General features: G+C 51.5%; 1 protein-coding gene across 1 annotated transcript; it reads right to left on the bottom strand.

Annotated features, from left to right (window-relative positions):
• Nucleotides 1-1,060: 1,060 nt before the first annotated feature.
• Nucleotides 1,061-8,266, bottom strand: TEKT4 (tektin 4). The gene is made up of 6 exons (XM_066198208.1): nt 7,748-8,266; nt 5,819-5,889; nt 3,919-4,062; nt 3,325-3,547; nt 1,881-2,035; nt 1,061-1,280 (listed from the first exon to the last, which is right to left on the bottom strand). The coding sequence occupies exons 1-6, from the start codon at nt 8,264-8,266 to the stop codon at nt 1,061-1,063; spliced, it is 1,332 nt and encodes a 443-aa protein (XP_066054305.1).
• Between the last annotated feature and the right edge of the window lie 9,690 nt (nt 8,267-17,956).

Raw genomic sequence — 17,956 nt, 5'->3', positions numbered from 1 at the left:
AGCACCAGCTCCGTTCCACATCCCAGGGCTGACGCGGAAACTCAGGATTGCATGCCCGAGCTGCTTAAATTTCCTCGTTTTTTCCTTAAAAAAAATTAAAATTAATCTCCTTGAAGGTTAAAAATCCCTGGATTCATCTCAGCAGCTGCCATGGATTGGGAGTGGTTTTTCCAACGGGCAGGTTGGCATCAAACCTGGAAAATTTGGGGAAAATTTGGGGGTTTTATTAATAATGTCTGAGCAGCTTCAATTCCTTCCTCAGTTTCATTGCTCTCATTTCAAGCTGTAAATATTTTATTTCCACTTGGATATTCTTATTATTCCTAATAAATATTCCTTCCTATTTCTTCTTATCCCTAATAAATATTCCCTCCTATTTCATTATTAGGATGAAATCCCCTCCAATAGGGACATACGGTATAGAGAGATTGCAGATGGGATAAATTGATTTAACTAATTAATTAATTAATTGTTTTAATACATTAAATATATTTTAAGCTGGTTGAAACTTTGGGTTTATGGCTTTTATAGGGGAAAGGAAAGGGGAAAAGGGGGAAAGGGGGAAAGGGGAAAAGGGGAAAAGGGGAAAAAAAGGGGAAAAGGGGAAAAGGGGGAAAAGGGGAAAAGGGGAAAAGGGGAAGGAGAAGGTGAAGGTGAAGAAGAAAGAGAAGGAGGAGAAGGAGAAAAGGAGAAGGAGAAGGAGGAAGAGAAGAAGGAGAAAAAGGAGAAGGAGAAAAAGGAGAAGGAGAAAAGGAGAGGGAGAAGGAGAGAAGGAGGAGAAAAAGGAGGAGAAGGAGAAAAGGAGAAGAAGGAAAAGGAGAAGAAGGAAAAGGAGAAGGAAAAGGAGAAGGAGAAAAGGAGAAGGAGAAAAGGAGAAGAAGTAATTGAAAGCATTTTAACCGCCGCAGAAGAAAACTGAGCGAACACGACACTTTAGCGCATAATTCCTCAATTTACTTCATCCGAAACCTCCCAGATGCTCTTCCCACACGTGCCAATGGCCCAGCAGAGGAGCAGGAATTGTGTTTTCCCCCCGGACTGGGCAGGGTGGGCACAGCAATCACTGTTTGTAACTGGCCACCTCCAGGTCCACGGGGCAGCGCAGGCGGTAGCGCAGGCACTTCTCCCCGTCGATGAAAATGCTGTCGGCCTTCACCGCGATCTCCTTCTCCAGCTTCATCCTGGTCTCCTCCAGGTTCTTCAGGTTCTGCTCTGACTCCAAGAGTTTCCTCTTCAGGGCCTCCAGGAATACCGTGAGTTCTTCCACCTCGCTCACCAGCCTGCAAGGGGTCGGGTTAAAGCGGGGAGAGATCAGGGATGGGGATCCAAGAGGTTGGGATAAAGATCAACTACAGAATGGAAAATGAATTAGGGAAAGATCTCAGAGAAATCCAAGGAAAGACTGGGTTTGGGATCAAAATCAACTAAAGAATGGAAAATTCCTCAGGAAAAGACCTCAGAGAAATCCAGGGAAAGATTGGGTTTGGGATAAAGATCAACTACAGACTGGAAAATTCATCAGGGAAAGAACCTCAGAGAAATTCATCAGGGAAAGAACCTCAGAGAAATTGCTCTAAAGGATTGGATTTGGGCTAAAAATCAACTAAAAAATTGAAGATTCCTCAGGAAAACACCTCAGAGAAATCCAAGAAAAGACTGGATTTGGGATGAAAATCAACTATGGAATTGAGAAGTTATTTCTGACTTCGAGCCAAAAAATCAAAAGTCGTGAGGTAAAAAAATCAAAAGTTTTGAGGTAAAATTTTTTTTTAAAGCTGCCCCAAATCACTTTGGGACGGAACAGGAACCTTGGGGGAGTTGATGAAGGACTCAATTAACAAAAGTTGGGGTTAATTGGCTAAATTGGGGTCGGTTAATACCTGAACTGGGGCTCGTCCCTGCAGAGCTCGACGTTGGGCCTGAAGGACCTGTCGTAGAGCCGGGTCTGGGCCACTTTGAGATAAGCCTCCTTGTCCCTGATGGCTTTCCTCAGGTTCCCCATGTTGGCCTCCTCCTCCCCAATGCCCTTCAGGATCTGCACAGCAAATTCCAAGGGGAAAAAATTCAAATGATGATAAAATATCACCCCCCAAAATGGCTGTTTGTGGCGAAGCGGGGAAGTTTTCATCACCAGCCTTCTATTCTAACACGAATAATTTTCATTTTAGATGGTAATTAGTTTTAAATTTTTTTAAGATTAAATAGAAGAATTAAGGTGGGTTTGACCTTTTGTCTTTATTATTACATTGAGAGTCACAGCTCTAGTTTAAATAAAACTGAAATAAAAGGGGCTAAAATGGGGCAGAAATGGGGCAAAAAAAGAGACTAAAATGGGGCAAAAATGAGAGTGCAATGGGGCAAAATGGGATTAAAATAGGGTTAATGTGGGAATAAATGGGGCTAAAATGAGGCTAAAAGGGGATTAAAATAGGGTTACATGGGGCTACAATGGGGTAAAAAGAGGGGTTAAAATGGGGCTGAGTTTGGGCTAAAATGAGACTAACATGGGGTTTAAATGGGGCAAAGATGAGACTAAAATGGGGCTAAATTTGGGCTAAAATGGGGCAAAAATGAGACTAAAATGGGGCTAAATCTGGGCTAAAATGAGACTAATTTTGGGCTAAAATGAGACTAAAATGGGGCTAAAATTAGACTAAAATGGGGCTAAATCTGGGCTAAAATGAGACTAATTTTGGGCTAAAATGAGACTAAAATGGGGCTAAAATGAGACTAAAATGGGGCTAAATCTGGGCTAAAATGAGACTAAAATGGGGCTAAATCTGGGCTAAAATGAGACTAAATTTGGGCTAAAATGAGACTAACATGGGGTTTAAATGGGACAAAGATGAGACTAAAATGGGGCTAAATTTGGGCTAAAATGCGGCAAAAATGAGACTAAAATGGGGCTAAATCTGGGCTAAAATGGGGCTAAATTTGGGCTAAAATGAGACTAAAATGGGGCTAAATCTGGGCTAAAATGAGACTAAAATGGGGCAAAAAAGAGACTAAAATGGGGCTAAATCTGGGCTAAAATGAGACTAAAATGGGGCAAAAAAGAGACTAAAATGGGGCTAAATCTGGGCTAAAATGGGGCTAAATTTGGGCTAAAATGAGACTAAAATGGGGCTAAATCTGGGCTAAAATGAGACTAAAACGGGGCTAAATCTGGGCTAAAATGAGACTAAATTTGGGCTAAAATGAGACTAAAACGGGGTTAAATGGGGCTAAAATGGGGCAAAACTAGGGCTAAAACGGGGCCAAGCCGAGACTGCACAGTGGCTAAAACGCGTGTAAGCGCCCCGTTTCCCAGGCGCGGCCCCCGACCTGGCGCAGGCGCTGCTCCAGGCGCAGCTTGGCCCCGGCCAGCTCTCTCAGGTGGCCCTCGAGGGCGGCGAGCACGGCGGCGCGCCGCAGGCGCAGCTCCTCGGAGGCGTCGTGGACGACGCTGTCCACGAGCGTTCGCAGCTGCACCGAGGCCAGCTTCTCCTGCTTGGCCCTGCTGACGTTGTCGCGGCTGAACTGCGCCCAGGATTTGGGCGTGGAGGCGCTGCGGGGACAGGCGGTGGGGCAAATTTGGGGGTTTTGTCGCTAAAAAATGGGTTTGTCCTTGGAAAAGCGGTGTTAGCTTCTGGGTGGTTCAGGTCTTGTCTGTGGTGCAGGTTTCCCAGGGGGAACGGGATTAAGACTTTAATAAACGAACAAAGCTCTTCTCATAAACCTGGAAGATCATCCCCGGAACAACCCGAGGATGGAGTTTGGATCAACCTGAGACGGTGGAAAACGCTGGGATCGGATCTGCTCGTTCTTCCAACCCAAATATTCCAGGTCGGACGCCCACCACATCCATGGAGCCGCCTCCAAAACCCTTCCCATGGCCAACCCTGACATTCCAGGGCTGTTTTCCCAGGAATTACTCACGTCTCCTGGAACGTGACGGAGCTGGGGTGGGACTGCACGTCGGTGCTGTGGGGGCCGTAGCTGATACACTTGTCATCGATGTGAAACGTCTCCACCTTGTCCGACCAGTCCAGCTCGCAGTTCTCCTTCTGGATCCGGTTGGATCTGGAAAATTGGGATCACAGCTCGGCTGGAGGCAAGAGGATTCCCAACCTGTCCTTGTTTGGGAAGGGCGGCTCCAGGCTTTGTGTTCCGCAGGGAAAAGGGATTGGGAGATTCCTGGAAAAGCCCAAATTGTCTGTCCCGCTGTAATCTGCTGGAAAAGGAGACTGATGGAGACGGGATATGGGGGAAAATTCCAGTGTGAGGGGTATTGGAAAAGCCGCCTGATTTGGATGGAATATTGGGGGAAAGTTCCAGTGTGAAGTGTCTGGAAGAGGAGCCTGATTGAGATGGGATATTGGGAAAAAATCCAGTGTAGGATGTGTGGAAAAGGAGCCTGACTGAGATGGGATGTCAAGAAAAATTCCAGTGTGAAGTGTCTGGAAGAGGAGCCTGATTTAGATGGAATACTGGGAAAAATTCCAGTGTGAAGTGTCTGGAAGAGGAGCCTGATTTAGATGGAATACTGGGAAAAATTCCAGTGTGAAGTGTCTGGAAGAGGAGCCTGTGCAGAGCGAGGGTGGGCAGGCCCTGGCACAGAATTCCCAGAGAAGGCGGGGCTGCCCCGGGAGAGTCCAAGGATGAGTTTGGAGCACCCTGGGATAGTGGAAGGCCCCCGCCCATGGAACTGGACCGTCGTTAATGACGTTCACATTCAAATCGCTGCTTTGTCGTTAATTAGAGTCACACAGCGCCCGGTTGATTGTAATTAGCATTATTCTAACTCCAAAAGCCTGGGGGGTGCTATCAGCTGGTAACAGCAGGTGTCACTGTCAGCCAAGGAATCGGGAATTCTGGAAAATGGGGATAAAATGGGACGAAATTGGACTAAAATGGGGCAAAAATGAGACCAAAATGGGTTTTAAATGGGAATGGGGCTAAAACTGGGCTAAAATGGGAATAAATGGGGCTAAATTTGGATTACAATGGGAATAAAATGATCTTAGAATAATTAAACCCCCCAAATCGAACTCATTATGTTCCTCTCATGCTTTAATTAATATAACAGAGCTACTTGATATTAATTAACATTTACAGCCCTTAAAAAAAAAACTGATATTTTTTAATCAGGTAGAACTGGAGCAGATTAGAGGATTTTTTAAAAAAAATTAAATATGAAGTTTCCAGCAGTCAATTCCTTTCTACTGATGGATTTTAGTTCACAAAACAACATCTTTCCAAATGTTTTTGTCAGAAATTCCAAGCAAAGAATCCTTTGGAATGGCAAGGAACACCCCTCAGTCTAAATCCGCATCTAAAAATCTGAAATTTCAATCTAAAAATCTAAAAATTAGATCTGAATCTAAAATCTAAATCTGAATCTAAAATTCTTAAATCTAAATCTGAATCTAAAAGACTAAATCTGAATCTGAAAATCTGAAAATCTAAATCTGAACGTAAAAATCTAAAATCTGAACCTAAAAATTTAAAGCTGAATCTAAAAATCTTAAATCTAAAGCTGAATCTAAAAATCTTAAATTTAAATCTAAAAATCTACAATTTGAATCCGAATCTAAAATCTAAATCTGAAAATCTTAAAATCTGAATCTGCATCTAAAAATCTGAAATCTAAAAACCTAAAATCAAAATCTGAAACCTAAAAATCTAAAATTTCAATCTGAATCTAAAAAATCTGAAATTTCAATCTGCAAATCGCGAGGTTTCAATGGAATTTCCCCAGTTTTTAAACCTGGCTGAGCTCTGTCTCCGCCTTTGTCCCAGGAATTCTTGGGCTGAGGAATCCCGGGATCAGTTTTACCTGATCTGGGTGGTGGCCTGGATGATGGTTCTCTTCAGGACATCCCGGATATCCCGGATTAATTCTGCTTCCTAAGGAAAAAACAGGGAGAATTCCGTGGATCCTGAGGAGCAATTTTGGGGATAAAACCTTAAATTCCCTTTATCTGCTTCTCACTTTGGAGTTGTGGAGTGACCACACCCTGAGGGAACTCGGCTCTAAAACCTGGGATGCTTCAAAAATCTGGGAGTTCTGTGGATTCCATGAAAAATTTTGGGTTTTTTCCTATTATGGAAGGAATTTTAAGGTCCCAAATCATCCCAGGATTCCGTGATCCCATCGGGTTAAATGGAATAAATGAATTTCTTGTTCAGTTTTGAGACAGGGAAAAATATGGAATAACTCCATGCCTGGGAACAGATTAATCAGGATGGGTTTGACGAGCTTGAAAGTCTTTTCCAAGCTCAAAAATTCCCTGAATTTTGTAATAATTCCCACATGGAAATGTCCTACACCGACTCTCCTCTGATATTGATAAATATTGATTATAAATCAGAAATTACACACAATTCTCATTCAAAATATTCCTAAATCTTATCACGCCCTATGTGCAGAATCCTAAATTATCCTAAAGTGGGAAGAATCCACAGGGATCAAGGAATTTGCCCCAGGATAATCCCAAAAAACCCCAGCAGGTGCCATTGTCCAAACATTCCATATTTTTCGACTATGAATCCTCTGGTTTAATGAGGGACTGACCATGAACTGACTGCGATTGGAGGCTGCAAGTGAATAATCATTAATTAATTGATGGGAGATTGGATTCGGTGTGATGCCAGGATGGAAAATCCCCTGGGAAAAATGTGGGTTTTTTTAAAGGGAGGAGGGGATTTCAAGGCCAGTAGAGAAGGAATTTATGACAGGAATAAGAGTTTTGTGTCGGTGCAGGAAAACTCTGCGGTCTGGGCTGAGGGAGGGATCTGCTCTCCTCCAGCCACACTTTCCAAAGGGATGAAAAAGTGGGAAGAGCGACTGGGAACCCTTTTTAAACACAGGGAAAATAAAATAAAAATCCTTGGAGTGACAGCGGGAGTGCAGGGAGGGTACGGAGCCCCAATCCCGGGATAAATCCCTCATTCCCTGGAGTGCCGGGAGGAGCACAGAGCCGGAACCTCGGGATAAATCCCTCATTCCCTGGGGTGCCGGGAGGAGCACAGAGCCGGAATGTCGGGATAAATCCCTCATTCCCTGGGGTGCAGGGAGGAGCACAGAGCCGGAATGTCGGGATAAATCCCTCATTCCCTGGGGTGCAGGGAGGAGCACAGAGCCGGAATGTCGGGATAAATCCCTCATTCTCTGGGGTGCCGGGAGGAGCACAGAGCCGGAATGTCGGGATAAATCCCTCATTCCTGGGGTGTCGGGAGGAGCACAGACCCGGAATCTCGGGATAAATCCCTCATTCCCTGGAGTGCCGGGAGGAGCACAGAGCCGGAATGTCGGGATAAATCCCTCATTCCCTGGAGTGCAGGGAGGAGCACAGAGCCGGAATGTCGGGATAAATCCCTCATTCCTGGGGTGTCGGGAGGAGCACAGAGCCGGAATGTCGGGATAAATCCCTCATTCCCTGGGGTGCAGGGGGGAGCACAGAGCCGGAATGTCGGGATAAATCCCTCATTCCTGGGGTGTCGGGAGGAGCACAGAGCCGGAATGTCGGGATAAATCCCTCATTCCCTGGGGTGTCGGGAGGAGCACAGAGCCGGAATCTCGGGATAAATCCCTCATTCCCTGGGGTGTCGGGAGGAGCACAGAGCCGGAATGTCGGGATAAATCCCTCATTCCTGGGGTGTCGGGAGGAGCACAGAGCCGGAATGTCGGGACAAATCCCTCATTCCACCTCCTGCCGGCCGCCGCTCCTCTTGCAGCGCTGTCCGCGCCTGAGCTGCGGCTCACCGGGAGCAGCCGCCGCTGCCCGGGGTGCACGGGCAGGTCGGGGGGCTGCCGGCGGCCTCGGCGCTGCACGTTATCGGCGCTCACGGCCAACGGCACCTCGGTGGCGTCCAGCGCCCGCTCCAGCCGCAGCTTCTGCGCCGCCAGCAGCTTGGTCTCGGCCTCCAGCTCCGCGATGTGCTTCTGCAGCTCCGTCCTCCACAACTGGAGGTCCTGCAGGCGCTGGCCCAGGGTGTTTGTGGGGCACCGCTGCGCTCGCTGAGCGCTGGCGGCCGCCCGCTCGACCAGGCGCTTGGCCTCGGCGCGGCCGCGCTCCGCCGCCTCGCCCGCGGCGGACGCCTCGTAGTAGACGCCCGCGTTGCGGCGGCGCCACTCGGGCAGCTGGTACTTGGCGGTGCGCAAGCCGGCCGCGGCCGCGCCGCAGCAGGAGCGCGGCCTCTCGCTGCGGATCACATCGCAGACCCCGGCGGGCGGCGGGCTGGAGGGAACGACGGGCGGCCGCGGCTGCTCGGGCTCCGCCATGGCCGAGCCTCCGCTCCCGCCGCGGCGTCCTCCCCTCACCACGGCAACCCCGCCGCCTGATGGACAGCCCAGCCGAGCAATCACAGGGCGGAGCCCCCCCGAGCGCGGCGCTGATTGGTGGATTGGCCGCCAGAGCCCGCCCCCGGGCGGCCGGTTGCCGCGGTGACGGAAAAAGGCGGGAAGGCGCTGAGGGAGGCGTCATGGCGGCCGGGGCGGCCCTCAGGGAGGCGTGGGGAGGCGGCCGAGCGGCCGGAACGTGCCCAGAGGAGGGCAGCGAGGTGGAGGGCTTCAGGGCTTTGGGAACGGCGGAGGGCGCTGGGCTTGTTTAGCCTGGGAAAAAAGGAGGCTCAGGGTGCCCCTCATCCTGGTGTCCCTTTCCTCATCCTGGTGTTCCTGTGTCCCTTATCCCAGTTTTCCCGTGCCCCTCATCCCGCTTTTCCCGTGTCCTTTCCCGCTTTTCCCATGTCCCAGATCCCTGTTTTCCCTTGCCCCTCATCCCTGTTTTCCCGTGCCCCTCATCCCTGTTTTCCCGTGCTCCTCATCCCTGTTTTCCCTTACCCCTCATCCCTGTTTTCCCTTGCCCCTCATCCCTGTTTTCCCTTGCCCCTCATCCCTGTTTTCCCTTACCCCTCATCCCTGTTTTCCCGTGCCCCTCATCCCTGTTTTCCCGTGCCCCTCATCCCTGTTTTCCCGTGCCCCTCATCCCTGTTTTCCCATGCCCCTCATCCCTGTTTTCCCATGTCCCTCATCCCTGTTTTCCCTTGCCCCTCATCCCTGTTTTCCCTTACCCCTCATCCCTGTTTTCCCGTGCCCCTCATCCCTGTTTTCCCTTACCCCTCATCCCTGTTTTCCCTTGCCCCTCATCCCTGTTTTCCCGTGTCCCTCATCCCTGTTTTCCCGTGCCCCTCATCCCTGTTTTCCCGTGCCCCTCATCCCTGTTTTCCCGTGCCCCTCATCCCTGTTTTCCCGTGCCCCTCATCCCTGTTTTCCCGTGCCCCTGATTCCTTGTTTTCCATACACAGAACATTCCTCATTTTCCAAAGGCAATCCTCCTTTCGGTCTAGGCCACACGGAAGAGCAGGAAGGCAACAGGAGCTTCCCTATGAAATATTCACGGGCTGAGGCCCGCTGGATTCTCCCGGGGAATTTTGGGATCTGGGATAACGAGTGTCTGCGGCTCTTCCCGCATTTCCTCCTCCTCCTCCCGCCTCATCCTTTATTCATGTGCCCTTGCCGTGACTTTTCGGGAAGCTTCGGATCCCTTTTGTTCCTGCTCGAAGAAGGGGAAAACCCCGCTGGAAAAACGGGAGCAGGGAATTCCCTTCCTGGGATTTCATGGAAAGTTCCCATTCCAGCCCTGCCACGGGCAGGGACACTGGGATTCTTCCATCCCAGCTTTTCATTTTTATGGGAAAGAAGAGGGAATTCTTTTCCTCCCGGGATTTCCTGGAGCACGAGAGGAGCCTCCGGGAAAAGCTTTGCCCTTCCAGGAGGTTCCTGCTGCCGGGATCATTCCCAGGACGGCTCATTTCCCCCTTCTCCATCTTTTTTTCAATCCTAAAATCCCACTTTTGGGGAGGCTGGGATGATCCAGGACCGCTCCTGGAATGCTTTGGGTTGGGAACCAACCTTTCCTTGGACACTTCCGGGGATCCAGGAGCAACCACAGCTTCAGGAATTCCTTCCCAAAATCCCATTTATCCCAATTCCCTCCTTTTCCCTGTCATTCCATACCCTTGGGAATGAATATTCCCTCTCCGTTTTTCCTGGAAGATTTCAATCCTTCCCACCCAGCTGAGAGGATTTTCCACCCTCAGCTGCTTTTATCCCATTTTATTTTTCCACCGGGAATTCTCCATCCTTGGAACGAAAAGAGGAGAAATCCAGGAGAGCGGGAACACCGAGGGAAAATCGGGATGAGGAGAGCGGGAGAGGGAGTGAGGTCAGCGGGAATCCTCGGCAGGAAAACCCGCCCGGTTCCCACGGAAACGCCACACTCCGCGTTCCGGGAAAAAAATAAAACCGGGAAAAACCCAGGGAGGGAATCCCGCCAGCTCTTTTCGTTCTTCCTGCCTGGAATTCTTGGATAAATAGGGATATTTGGGAGTGGAGCACAATTCCAAGGAGCTGCTCCCAGATCTGGCACTTCCAGGTGATTTTCTGACATTCCAGAGGATTTGGAATTCTTTTGCTTTGGGATAATCAGCGGCGCGAGGAGCTGGTTGGAAACTAAAGGAATTTTAAGGGATAAATGAAAGGAAATTAAGGAAAATAAAAAGGGAATAGGAAGAGCTTGGAGGTGAAGAATCCATCAAAATCCTGATTTTTTTTCCTAGGAAAAAGATGGAATTGTCGGATTTGGGAGGAAAGAGGAATTCTGAGGAGGATTTTCCATCGGCAGTGCCGTGGGAAACTGGAATTCCAGCCCCGAGGTGGGAATTTGGAGCCTCAAAAACTCAAATAATCCGGAATTTTTGGGGGATGGTTCCCGAATTCCAGCAGCAGCGCTGGGCTGGACAAACTTGGGAATTCTTTTCCAAAAGAAAACAAATCCATGGATTTAGCCCTAAAGCAGGAGTGACAATGAAACCGGCTCGGGAATTTTGTTCTTCTTTGTAATTTATTGGAGCCAGAATATCCCAAAAATCCGCTTTAGACGGGAAATAAACCGGGAATGAAGCCCCGTGGACAACCCAAAATTTTGGGAATTCTGCTGGAATTAAAGACTTCCTGCAGGGCAATCCTGAGCCTCCGGAATGCCGGGATTTGGGAATGGTTTGGGATGGGAAGCTCCTCCAGCTCCATCCCAACACCCGCCACAATTCCAGGGTGTTCCGAGCCCCATCCAGCCCGGCCTTGGGAATTCCGGGGATGAGGATTTTTTGGGAATGCTGTTCCAGCCTGGCAGAATTTTGGGAAGTTGAGCATTCCCAGCATGGAAAACGCTGTTCCCGAGGGAATTTGGGATGAAAGCTGGACCGGACATGAGGAACAGGAGGAGAGCAAAGCAGATAAAAGGAAAATTCCCGATTTTTCCTTGGAATGTTGGGAATGGGAGGAACCTCCGGGGCCCTGTCGGGAGCTCATCCCCGCCTTTCCCAATCCCTCCTTAACCCCACGATCCCGCTTTTCCCGGCCTAAAATTCCCTCTGGGCAGGATCCTTCAGCCTCTGGATCGTTCCCAAAGATCTGCTCCCATCCAGGCTTTTAGAGACAAAGCCGACAAAGCCGGGCTTGACAGGGCCGCGCCTAAGAGCCTAAACCGGGCCATTAGAGCCTAAACCGGGCCGTTAGAGCCTAAGCCGGGCCATTAGAGCCTAAGCCGGGCCATTAGAGCCTAAGCCGGGCCGTTAGAGCCTAAGCCGGGCCATTAGAGCCTAAACCGGGCCGTTAGAGCCTAAGCCGGGCCATTAGAGCCTAAGCCGGGCCATTAGAGCCTAAGCCGGGCCATTAGAGCCTAAGCCGGGCCATTAGAGCCTAAGCCGGGCCGTTAGAGCCTAAGCCGGGCCGTTAGAGCCTAAGCCGGGCCGTTAGAGCCTAAGCCGGGCCGTTAGAGCCTAAGCCGGGCCATTAGAGCCTAAGCCGGGCCGTTAGAGCCTAAGCCGGGCCATTAGAGCCTAAGCCGGGCCGTTAGAGCCTAAGCCGGGCCGTTAGAGCCTAAGCCGGGCCATTAGAGCCTAAGCCGGGCCATTAGAGCCTAAGCCGGGCCGTTAGAGCCTAAGCCGGGCCGTTAGAGCCTAAGCCGGGCCATTAGAGCCTAAGCCGGGCCGTTAGAGCCTAAGCCGGGCCATTAGAGCCTAAGCCGGGCCATTAGAGCCTAAGCCGGGCCGTTAGAGCCTAAACCGGGCCGTTAGAGCCTAAGCCGGGCCATTAGAGCCTAAGCCGGGCCGTTAGAGCCTAAGCCGGGCCGTTAGAGCCTAAGCCGGGCCATTAGAGCCTAAGCCGGGCCATTAGAGCCTAAGCCGGGCCGTTAGAGCCTAAGCCGGGCCGTTAGAGCCTAAGCCGGGCCATTAGAGCCTAAGCCGGGCCGTTAGAGCCTAAGCCGGGCCATTAGAGCCTAAGCCGGGCCGTTAGAGCCTAAGCCGGGCCATTAGAGCCTAAGCCGGGCCATTAGAGCCTAAGCCGGGCCGTTAGAGCCTAAGCCGGGCCATTAGAGCCTAAGCCGGGCCATTAGAGCCTAAGCCGGGCCATTAGAGCCTAAGCCGGGCCATTAGAGCCTAAGCCGGGCCGTTAGAGCCTAAGCCGGGCCGTTAGAGCCTAAGCCGGGCCATTAGAGCCTAAGCCGGGCCATTAGAGCCTAAGCCGGGCCGTTAGAGCCTAAGCCGGGCCGTTAGAGCCTAAGCCGGGCCGTTAGAGCCTGAGCCGGGCCATTAGAGCCTAAGCCGGGCCATTAGAGCCTAAGCCGGGCCATTAGAGCCTAAGCCGGGCCATTAGAGCCTAAGCCGGGCCATTAGAGCCTAAGCCGGGCCATTAGAGCCTAAGCCGGGCCATTAGAGCCTAAGCCGGGCCGTTAGAGCCTAAGCCGGGCCGTTAGAGCCTAAGCCGGGCCATTAGAGCCTAAGCCGGGCCATTAGAGCCTAAGCCGGGCCATTAGAGCCTAAGCCGGGCCATTAGAGCCTAAGCCGGGCCATTAGAGCCTAAGCCGGGCCATTAGAGCCTAAGCCGGGCCGTTAGAGCCTAAGCCGGGCCGTTAGAGCCTAAGCCGGGCCATTAGAGCCTAAGCCGGGCCGTTAGAGCCTAAGCCGGGCCGTTAGAGCCTAAGCCGGGCCATTAGAGCCTAAGCCGGGCCGTTAGAGCCTAAGCCGGGCCATTAGAGCCTAAGCCGGGCCGTTAGAGCCTAAGCCGGGCCATTAGAGCCTAAGCCGGGCCTAAGAGCCTAAGCCGGGCCATTAGAGCCTAAGCCGGGCCATTAGAGCCTAAGCCGGGCCATTAGAGCCTAAGCCGGGCCATTAGAGCCTAAGCCGGGCCATTAGAGCCTAAGCCGGGCCGTTAGAGCCTAAGCCGGGCCATTAGAGCCTAAGGCGGGCCATTAGAGCCTAAGCCGGGCCATTAGAGCCTAAGCCGGGCCATTAGAGCCTAAGCCGGGCCATTAGAGCCTAAGCCGGGCCGTTAGAGCCTAAGCCGGGCCGTTAGAGCCTAAGCCGGGCCATTAGAGCCTAAGCCGGGCCATTAGAGCCTAAGCCGGGCCATTAGAGCCTAAGCCGGGCCATTAGAGCCTAAGCCGGGCCGTTAGAGCCTAAGCCGGGCCATTAGAGCCTAAGCCGGGCCGTTAGAGCCTAAGCCGGGCCATTAGAGCCTAAGCCGGGCCATTAGAGCCTAAGCCGGGCCGTTAGAGCCTAAGCCGGGCCATTAGAGCCTAAGCCGGGCCATTAGAGCCTAAGCCGGGCCATTAGAGCCTAAGCCGGGCCATTAGAGCCTAAGCCGGGCCATTAGAGCCTAAGCCGGGCCATTAGAGCCTAAGCCGGGCCATTAGAGCCTAAGCCGGGCCATTAGAGCCTAAGCCGGGCCATTAGAGCCTAAGCCGGGCCATTAGAGCCTAAGCCGGGCCATTAGAGCCTAAGCCGGGCCGTTAGAGCCTAAGCCGGGCCATTAGAGCCTAAGCCGGGCCATTAGAGCCTAAGCCGGGCCATTAGAGCCTAAGCCGGGCCATTAGAGCCTAAGCCGGGCCGTTAGAGCCTAAGCCGGGCCATTAGAGCCTAAGCCGGGCCATTAGAGCCTAAGCCGGGCCGTTAGAGCCTAAGCCGGGCCATTAGAGCCTAAGCCGGGCCGTTAGAGCCTAAGCCGGGCCATTAGAGCCTAAGCCGGGCCATTAGAGCCTAAGCCGGGCCATTAGAGCCTAAGCCGGGCCATTAGAGCCTAAGCCGGGCCATTAGAGCCTAAGCCGGGCCATTAGAGCCTAAGCCGGGCCATTAGAGCCTAAGCCGGGCCGTTAGAGCCTAAGCCGGGCCGTTAGAGCCTAAGCCGGGCCGTTAGAGCCTAAGCCGGGCCATTAGAGCCTAAGCCGGGCCATTAGAGCCTAAGCCGGGCCATTAGAGCCTAAGGCGGGCCATTAGAGCCTAAGCCGGGCCATTAGAGCCTAAGCCGGGCCATTAGAGCCTAAGCCGGGCCGTTAGAGCCTAAGCCGGGCCATTAGAGCCTAAGCCGGGCCATTAGAGGCCTCCCATGAATATTTTAGCTCAGGGATGGGAGATGCTCCCGAGGGAATTTTCTGGGATGAGCCCGGATCCTCTGGGATTTCCTTCCCTCGCGGTCTGGAGCATCCAAGGAAATGTTTTCTGCAGTTGGAATCAGCCACGACATCGTTCCTGGCTTTCCTGGGGGGTTTTTTTGTGGATTTGGGAGGGAATTCCCGGCACTGCAGCCCCTCAGGAGGCTCAGGGTGTGATCCCAGAAATGCTGAGTGATCCCACAAATCCTGGGATCGGGATCAGGCGGGAAAGAAATGGGGAAGACAAAAACTGTGGGTGATTTAAAGGGGAAAAAAAAAAATCCCAAAAAAATCCATTTTCCGGGAGAGTTCAGGAAGGGAACGGGATAAGGACGGAGCAGAATCCGTATCCCAGGAATGCTGGAGATTCCCAGCTGGATTTATCCAACCCTGCTGCTGCCTCGGGATGGGAAATCCCAAAATTCCTGGAATTTCAGTGACATAAACCAGGGAAATGCAGAAAAAATGGGAAGGAAAAGGCTGGAAAAAATGAAAATTCCCTAAAAAAGTCGCTTTTCCTTCTTTCATCCCACCTGGGGACAACAGCTGCAGCATTTGGAATAAAATCTGGGAATTCTGGGCAATCCCAGAGCGGGATGGGCAGGACTGGAGAGGGAAATCTGGGAACGGGAGGATTATTGAATGTTTTGCCCTCAACATTCGGGATCTTTAGGAATATTCAGAAATATTCAGGAATATTTAGGAATATTTAGGAATATTTTGGGAGATTTTGGAATATTTGGGGAGATTTAGGAATCTTTAGGAATATTTTGGAGTGTTTAGGAATATTTTGGAATATTTAGAAATATTTTGGGATTTTTGGGGGGATTTTTTGGGGATATTTTAGAACATTTTGGGAATTTTCTCTCCGTGTCCCCATGAGGCCACAGTGGGGACAGGAACGAGCTGGAAATCCCAGGGAAAAGGGCCGAGGAGAAGCCCCGGCCCCATTCCCAGCAGCACCAGCAATTCCAGAGGCCCTCGGAGCTGCATCTCCTCATTTCTATTCCCAAAAAGAAATCCGGGATAATTTGGCCAAGGACGGATTTTCCGGAGCTCTCACCTCATTTTTCTGCGATCACCAAATCATTTGGGCTCATCCGACCCCAACTGCTCCCGGTTTTCGGAGGCCAGATAAGGAGGTCATCCCAACCATCCCTGGAAAAAGATGATTTCCCTCTTTTCCAACCTTCATTCCTTCCTTCTTATCCCAAAAAATGCTCATCCAGCCCAGGAATTTCCTGGATAACCGAGATAAATGAAATTACTTTATTCCCCCGCTGACCCAAGGAGGTGAAATCCTCCCTGAAGGATCATCAGGAATAAACTCCGACTTTTCCCAAGGATTTTCACCCGGCCCAAAGGTTCCCCGACCTCATTCCGGGCTGAAAATTCCCATTGGAAAAGTGCTGAGCTTCCCCCCCCAAAAAAAATCAGCAAAAATAAACCAAGTGGAATTCTGGGAGCTGGAGGTGCCGAGTTTCAGGAATGCAAAGTTTGGGATGAGGGAATGAAGGAATTTTGTGGGGAATATTTTGGGAGTGCAGGTGGTTTCGTTCCCGTTATTCCCAATATCCAAAATTCCCTTAAAAATGGATTCCCTGGAGAAGCGTTCAGATTCCCCTCTCCTGCTTTTCCCACTTTTTATGAATCCCCTGGAATGGTTTGGGTGGGAAATGTCATTCCCAAATCCCGGCTTGCTCCGAATCCTGCCCTTGGGTTTTTCCAGGGATGGGGAATTCCCAGCTCCTCTGGAAAACAGGGAATTAGAAGCATTCCTGTGGGTTTCCCACTTGGACTTCCGCTGGGATAAATCCCAGAAATCCCCACTTTTCCCTCGTTTATTTCAGGGTGATCCCGAGGGCTCCTGGAAGCCGAGAATTCCTGGGATCTGGGATCCAAAGGAAATCCGTGAGCTCCTTCCCTGCTCCTGGAAGAGCACAAGGAAATTCCCGGCAGGATCTGATCGCATCCAAGGGTTTCCCCATGTTTAAAGGGCAGCCCCAAATCCTTCCCGGGATGGGATTTTTCCCGGTTTTTCCTTGGAAAAGCGGCGGCCAGCAGAGGGCACGCGGTCTATGGAGATGGGATCCCGCTCCCGGCTCTTCCCGACCCCTTTTCCAAGAGGACAAATGGAGGCAGGAAGAGACATTCCCAAGGTTGGAGAGGGTCGGGAATGGGATCCGGGCTCCGCCAGAACTTCCAGGAGCAGAAATCCCTGGATTCTCCTTCCCAGCGATTTGGGATCCCTCAGAACTTCCAGGAGTTTGCACTTTAAAGATCATAAATCCCTGGATGTTCCTTCGCAGGGATTTGGATTTAGGAATCCCTCAGAATTTCCAGGAGGTTGGGATGTGATGAAGGATCAGAGATTCCCGGTTTTTCCCTCCCAGGCCGGGTGGGGAATGCCATAAATCCCAAGAAAACCAGCGGAGCCGGGAGTGATCCATAAAAAATCATGGAGATCATGGATGTGACTCCCGGAGCGGGAGCAATCCCCGGCTCTTGTTCCCCGGCGCCTTTGGAATGAGGTTTGTCCTTCCTGCTCCATCCCAAACTTTAGCAGGGATGCAAATCCCCCCCTGGCTGCGCTTCCCTGATCTTGGATTTGACTTTGAGGCTGGAAGGGGAAAACCCAAAGGATTTCTGGGATGGGAAAGGGACCAGGAGATCCACAGATCCCAAATTCAGTTATTCCTCCTAAAACATCCCAAATTTATTCTTCCCGACATTTCCTGGATGTATCCCTGGCTGGATGAACTCCATCCCCAATCCGTCCCCAATCCATCCCCAATCCATCCCCAATCCATCCCCAATCCATCCCCAATCCATCCCCAATCCATCCCCAATCCATCCCCAATCCATGCCCAAATCCATCCCCAATCCATCCCCAAATTGATCCCAAATCCATCCCCAATCCGTCCCCAATCCGTCCCCAATCCATCCCCAAATTGATCCCAAATCCATCCCCAATCCGTCCCCAATCCGTCCCCAATCCATCCCCAATCCATCCCCAATCCATCCCCAATCTGTCCCCCAATCCATCCCCAATCCGTCCCCAATCCGTCCCCAATCCATCCCCAATCCGTCCCCAATCCATCCCCAATCCGTCCCCAATCCGTCCCCAATCCATCCCCAATCCATCCCCAATCCGTCCCCAATCCGTCCCCAATCCATCCCCAATCCATCCCCAAATTGATCCCAAATCCATCCCCAATCCATCCCCAATCCATCCCCAATCTGTCCCCAATCCATCCCCAATCTGTCCCCCAATCTGTCCCCCAATCCGTCCCCAATCCGTCCTTAATCCGTCCCCAATCCATCCCCAATCCATGCCCAAATCCATCCCCAATCCGTCCCCAATCCATCCCCAATCCGTCCCCAATCCGTCCCCAATCCATCTCCAATCCGTCCCCAATCCATCCCCAAATCCATCCCCAAATTGATCCCAAATCCATCCCCAATCCATCCCCAATCCATCC

This window comes from Chamaea fasciata, unplaced genomic scaffold (assembly GCF_029207755.1).
Source record: "Chamaea fasciata isolate MVZ Bird 193981 ecotype frontalis unplaced genomic scaffold, bChaFas1.0.hap1 SCAF_16, whole genome shotgun sequence".
Classification (NCBI taxonomy): domain Eukaryota; kingdom Metazoa; phylum Chordata; class Aves; order Passeriformes; family Sylviidae; genus Chamaea; species Chamaea fasciata.
Note: the sequence above shows the minus strand (reverse complement) of the source record. Positions and strands in the feature narration are given on the sequence as shown.